The 6,865-nt window shown below is 42.0% G+C and overlaps 1 protein-coding gene across 1 annotated transcript; it reads left to right on the plus strand.

Moving 5' to 3' along the window:
* The first annotated feature begins 868 nt into the window (after positions 1-868).
* LOC103718830 (plasma membrane-associated cation-binding protein 1-like) lies at positions 869-2,652 on the plus strand. The gene is made up of 5 exons (XM_088709269.2): positions 869-1,040; positions 1,209-1,376; positions 1,454-1,543; positions 1,749-1,833; positions 1,953-2,652. Exons 2-5 carry the CDS (start codon positions 1,269-1,271, stop codon positions 2,270-2,272), a joined length of 603 nt encoding a protein of 200 aa, XP_088565395.1. The 5' UTR covers positions 869-1,040; positions 1,209-1,268; the 3' UTR covers positions 2,273-2,652.
* Positions 2,653-6,865: the final 4,213 nt, after the last annotated feature.

Consider the following 6,865-nt stretch of genomic DNA (forward strand, 5'->3'; position numbering starts at 1 on the left):
AGTTAACCTAAAATTAGACTAGATATTAACCTATTACATAAGAATTCAGCTGATGTAAGCGTTGTGAATACCTCACTCTTTTATCCGGTAGATCAAATTACCTCACAGAAAGGCGAAGGAAGAGAGGAAGGAGGTACCCAACGCAAACATCAATATCGCCAAATGGGGGGCATCACTCATTCCCGTTCCTCCATAATACACGGTGGTCTAGTGTACCTCCCACCTCTATTAGCGTGGGGTGACAGTTGCCACCGCTCGCCATGGTGGTAAGCGGTGCACCGCGACAAGAATCCAAACATAATTTAAGAAAATTTTTCTTTTGGAGGCAGTGATCGCGGAAGGTGGGGGCATTTTGGGGAGCAAACAAACACGACACCACGGCTTGGATCCCCCGGACAGCGAAGCCACGTGGTAGGAGAGAGACCCCTACATGGTCCAATTTTTCTTTTTTTTTTTGTCCCCCCCCCCCCCCAAAAAAAAACTCTTTTACCTCCTTCAAAACTCGGTTCCCGTTTCGATCCCTTGGTCGGTGGGACCCGCAAATTGGTGAGTGGCACCCAAGCATCCGTATATAGCCAGCTGGCTCTTAAACTTCCATCCCTCCGTCCAATAGATATTTACAGGATTACCCTCCATCATATACGTAATTACTGAAGGACCCTTTGCGTGTGCTCCTTTTACTGCTCTCACCGCCTGATGCATGGGCCCAAAGCGGGGATCATTGGAGGCGGTGATCATGTGCCTCCGTACTCCCATCATGCGGTTCCAATGATGTGTCACAGCTCGCATCATGCACAGCCTCTGCTGCCAGGAGCCGTTGCCACGTACCCAGCGTTATAAAAGTTAATCATAGGGGAAGGTCCACCCTGGGAGGTTCGTAATTTGGGAACAAAGACGAGGTTATTTTGGCGGTAGGTTCTTCTATATTTCCCTGGCAGGCCTCGAGGCTCCCCGGCCTTTGCTTTGTTTTGTACATACGGTTGGTAATTTCCGTTTTGTGATCGCAAGAGGAGAGAAAGAAGGGTAGAAGGGAGATCTAGGCATGGGTTCTTCTATCTCTCCATTTAAGTTTATTTTCTTTCCTTATGGTTTTGATTGATATCCATGTATTATGGTGTTAACTGCTGTTAATTGATTTGCTTTCTTTTGAGATATTAATATATAACGTCTCTTGCTGCCTTTGTTTTTTTTTCCTACTTGTTTTTCAGGTATATTTTTAGCAAATAAAGAAGGAGAGGGAGATTAAGGGAGACAGAAGAGAGGAGGAGATGGATTACTGGAAGTCAAAAGTTCTTCCAAAGGTTAAGAAGGTGTTTGAGAAGAACGGCAAGAAGGCGGCTGCTGCCGAGGCTTGCAAGTCCTTTGATGAGTCTAAGGTGGGGTTTTTGCTTCTATTCTTCTTGCTATTCTATGCTTATCTTGTCCCTGTATGTTATACTTTGGTTTGGTGCAGGAGGAGATCAACAAGGAGTTTGAAGAGAAAAAGACCGAGCTCCAGCCCAAAGTAGTAGAGATATATGAAGCTTCTTCAGCTGAGATCAAGGTAAAGCCGTCTCTACATATAAAAATACATGGAAGAACATGCTAATATTGTTGACGAGATTATTTTTCAGTAAAACTATTTAAAATTGACGATAATAGTCTTACATGCGTAGCTCTTTCCATTTATTTTAGATATATATTTAAGTATCATCATATGATCTTATAAAAAAGAAACCATTTATTGACAATGGATTTTCTTATTACAGACTGTGGTGAAGGAGCGCAAAGAAGCTGGAGTGAAGAAGAACTCGACGGCAGTCACTAAATTCCTTGAGCAATTAGTGACGATTGGTAACAAACACGAACACTATATTTTTAGCAGTCCAAAGGCTTTCTTTTATATAATTTTTTTCTATAAAAAAAAAAGAAGAAGAGAAAGATAGCCATCTGATGGAAGTGATTTATATCAGAGTTCCCGGGCTCTAAGGCAGCGAGCGAGGCTGCCACCAAGTTCGGCCCGACCTACGTCACAGGTCCGATCTTCTTCGTCTTCGAGAAGGTCTCCACCTTCGTCGTGGCCGAACAGGACCCGTCCCCTGCCGCCCCCGCCCCGGAGAGCAGCTCCAAAGAGGAGGCACCGGCAGCGGTCGAAGAGAAGAAAGAAGAGATCGAAAAGGCGGAGGAGACCACCACCCCTCCCCCTGCTCCCACCGAGGAGGCCACTCCCGCCGCCCCGGCCGAGGCCCCTCCAGAACCAGCCAAGCCGGCAGAGGAGCCGCCAAAGCCTTGAGAATGGGTTTGGTCATCCCCAGCTAGGTCACTCCACCCCCCCTTGGACCTGTACAACTACGTGCCTCCACCCCCACGTTTTTACATGATTTGTTATTCTTTCTTTCCTCTATTTCAACTCTCTTTCTTCCTTTTATATTTCTTCTCCGTGTTTATGTTGGGTTTTTGGTTTCGTTTTGCTGTGTAGAAGGGCAGGCCGTGTAGTTTTATGAACTGCCGGGTGGTATAAGTTTGGGAGGTTATTGGGTTATCCTGTCATGTTTGTCAAATCATCGTCGTCATCATCATTGTGTAGTGTAATGTCTCATAAAGAATGGAACAAAGGAAAGAAAAGCTTCTGCGGAGAGGCTGTGTTTGTTTGCAGTCCATCCCTTTGTGCTATTCTCATCTCTGTGCTAGCTGCCTAGCTGTCCTTCATGCTGCATAGTTCTTAGTGTACGACACTCAATCACGGCTGTTTGTTTCTTGGTTTGATGTAAAGAACGTCCTGATCGTAATCCTTGATAGCTTTCTTTAGAGGGTGCAGGAGATAAGAACAGCTTTTATTGACGCAGAAACAGGTGGCCTGGGTCCATGTGATGATGGTGCACGCCATGTAGCCGATTACCCCACGTACGTAGATACATATGGGGAGCGCAGTACGATAACCGGGAGGTGACAAGACCCGGGGGGGGTGGGGGTCCGGGGGAAAGAAGGAAAGCGACGGCAGCTCAATCTTTTGATCCCATCCTACCATCATCTTTTAGGAGTTCGCCCACACGCAACGCCAAGTTAAGAAGATTGATGGTTAAGTTTGTATTAATATTTTGTTACTAACCTTATTTTTGTTAATAGGATTAGGAGGGGAAAAGGGTGGCAGGTAGAGATAGGAGTAATTTAATGCGGTGGGGTCCATGAAATTTAGAGGCATCTAATCAAGTTGAGAGGCACTAACGTCATTGAGCTGATGACGTTTTGGGACCTAGGGCCTATGGTGATGGCATATGTTTGATCTTGATTTCGGCAACTCTGGCCGTCTGATCAGTTGGATCAGAGAGCTATTTGATTGTATGAACAAGGATTTTAGTGGTTAGTTGCTACTACAGTTCCTTTCGTTGTAGGTTTGGCCGTCGGAACCTTTCATGCTAGTTGTCGACGTGGGGCTGCGATGTCGAGTTGTACCAACGCAATGCCCCCCAACCAGCCAATTAGCTGGGTCTCGATTTCTCTTCCCGTGTTACGTAAGCATGTTACAGGCGTCTTGAAACCCTAGATCCAATGCCATATATTTGGGACACGTGTCGGCTTCATTGGCTAGCAAGAGTCATGAGTCATTCTTGCCTAGCTAGCGGCTGTTCTCAAGAAGTATTCACCTTACAATCCAACCACAATTAGGTCATTCATTTGTCACTTTGAGATATGTCGAGGCAGCTAAGTATCGTGTTCGGAGTGCTTTGAGATCCGTAGGTGGGTGTTCCGATGGTGGATTCATGAAAATTAAGGAAGGTAAGTCTTAATGCATTTCGCATGCCATCACGAGAAAGCCATCAATTAGTCAAAAAAGGAGAGCACAAAATTTATTTCAATTCCTTAATAATTACCGTACGAACGCTTGCATAAATCGACCATGCTGGATGTTGAGATGACATGCTTGTTCATCAATAGAACCACTCCTATGTGTTGTTATATCTAAATCGTCCGCTTGTGGAAATGCCTAATGAATAATGAACGATGTCTTACTAGTCAAACCAGTTTTTAGCAACTGGTACTTGCAAGTTGACATACTTTTTCGGTGCAACTTTCTCCTAACGGACTTCAAAACTAGCAAATAGGGACAGTTGATGGCTTCTCCAAAATAGAATTATCTCTTCACTTGCAGGTGTTGAAAAGTTGAAGACCTGTGCTAAAAATACTTGGGGATCGCCAATGTAGTTTATGTTTTTCTTTGCTAATAGTTGATTGAGTAGATGAAGCTAGATAATTTGAATATGCAAGCCTTCTTGCTGACTTGTTGGAAGAAAAGTACAAAAATTATATCCGATACTGCACGTATCGCGAGACCATACATTCTGCTTATTTATATAGACTTCATTCATCAAGTGCTCATTTTAGTGCTTTCTCAAAATATTCGGTCTCACGGACAAATGGGCCACCTGCCCCGAGGATTGCGGCGGAAATTATGAGCAATCTAAAGAATTGTTGCGGGGAGAGACACCATTAAAACAATCTACATGAACAGAGTTTTGTGTTGCCCTAGGCAAGAATCTGTTTATAATACATTGATACATTCTAAGGCTTGCAAGCAACCACCGTGGAATCGTGATGTTAAATGATTGGTGGGGAACAAGTCACATGCTAGGTAGCCTAGTGAGAGTGAGAGATCATGTTGTTGATGGTCAAATTATATTTAAGATTGATAAAGATTTCAAATCATGCTAGACATGGATTTGGAACCAGACATGTCTGGATTTAATTAGGACCCAACTTCCAAGTACAATAGCATAACTTTGTAGATCAGTGGGTAAGGCTGCAACTCATATAGTCATATGGGTTAGGTTAGATTGAGGGTAAACTCTAACCCAACCCAAACTCTAAATCCTTAACCCTAATCCAACCCAACTTGGTCTCACTTGGGGAATGCTCCACTGCAAACCAACCCAATCCTATTATAAGCTAAATTCAAGCCATGTCAAGCTAGTTGAGTCAGATCAGATTAGTCGGGTTGAGTTGGGTTGTACAGTGTTAATAGGGTTAAGTCAAGTTGACTAGAAGTTTTAAGATAGGAAAAATGTTTGGGACATTTTTATGCGATATTTGCTAGATTAAGACCTAATCTTTCACAAATTTCAATGATACACTTAAACATAATTTAATAAGATTAAAATATAACTATACTAGCATATAAGCAATCTATATGAAATATAAATTATTAATTTATTTATATACTAGATCAGTTGGGTTAAGTCAAGTTGGTTGATTGGGTCAGATTTAGATCGGGTTAGGGTCTACTGCACATAATACAATAGATAAAAAGCATATAATAGAAATCATGCAATTGGTGGAGATTCGACAGTGTTACTGATTTGCTACGTTCGAGATCATGAATACACGACAAGTATATATTGGAGTTTGATTGATTAGTTGTACCTTATTTTAGTTTTTTTTGGAGATTTTTCTATATCTATATTATTGTCCAATCCAATAAAATACTACAAATGTGCATACCTTGCATAGCTCAATTAGTAGAAATAAAAGGGTAGAATGACTGGAAAAAATGTCACAACAGACAAGCCATTCTTACATAGGTCACCTCCATATGTCGATCTTTTTTCATATTTTTCTATTTTCTTCAATAACTATTATGGCTACCATCCAATCTGTCTTCGGCTGAGGGTGAACCCTAATCTAACTATACTTAAGATTGGGTTGAAATTCTTGAGCTCAAACCTAATGCAATCCTACCCAACGATCAGGTAGGTGGGCGGGTTTGGATTGAGCCCAATTCAAGTTGCACCCCAAGCAACAAGTGGTCGGAAAAAACAGCAGTTGAAACCGCCAATCTGCCCAGGTAAAGAGAGTGGGGCCCCCACAAACCCACATTGCATCAGGAGCTCCCCTGTATTTAGCAGTAATTTAAATTTAGCTTTAGATATCTGTCAATGAGAGAAAGATGGTAGCTACCAACTTGGAAAATAAATTAAATTTGGAAATTCCACGGAGGTCAGTTCCCTGACCAGGAAGGGAAAGCAACAACTTGATTAATCAATTAAAGTGCTGCGCAAATCCAGTTCGACGGAAGGCTCCGGAACGCTACGTCCATGCTCTGTTAAAGGATCAATTCTGTATGAAAACCAAATTCAAACACTATCTCTGCCAGTGGAAAGGCGATGATGTGTTCATGAGCATTAACGCACTATGTATTAATGATGAAGTTACTTTGTTGTTTCTAGACTTGGTAAGAATTATGGAAAGGCAAAAGAATTTTTTTTTTTCAAGAGAGAGAGAGAGAGAGAGAGAGAGAGAACTCTGCTCGTTGGCGATCCCTATTCTCAAGCATTTGACATTTCCTTCCTAAAGTGAATTCCTCAGAAGCTAATGTGGTTTCTTGACGTGTACTCTTCAACTTAAGTTTTCATATTGTTAGTCTAAAAGATAATGAGTCACTTGTTGACGTATGACATGAAGCTAAGAATTTTAAATAGGTTTTGGATCAGCGCCATCTTGTCAGGAGTTTTGGGTCAATGTTACCCGGTCAAAACAGAGTAATATATTCGGGAAACTCTAGCACAAAATGCACATAGAGTTCAAGCAACTGCTGACGGAATTCGAAGCTCTGGCACAAAGTCCATCCTCTAAACGACATGGAGGAAGCGGATTGAACAGAACAAGCATAAAGCACTAGTCAGTAAGATCTAACCAAATAAATCTGTAATTTTCTAAAGCCTTAACATCATAGAATACATAGCATGGCATTTACTATGATTTTTCTTTTTGTTTAAAACTTACCTGGAAAAAAAGTTTGGTTAAAAGAAGGAGCTTTTGAGTCCCGCTAACAGAGCTGGGTTATTTGTTTTGCAACAGAGCTGACAAGCTAGGTCCACAGCAATCAAGACTG

This window comes from Phoenix dactylifera, chromosome 12, assembly GCF_051530095.1.
Source record: "Phoenix dactylifera cultivar Ajwa chromosome 12, Ajwa_hap1_PhDact_Kaust_v1.1, whole genome shotgun sequence".
Lineage (NCBI taxonomy): Eukaryota > Viridiplantae > Streptophyta > Magnoliopsida > Arecales > Arecaceae > Phoenix > Phoenix dactylifera.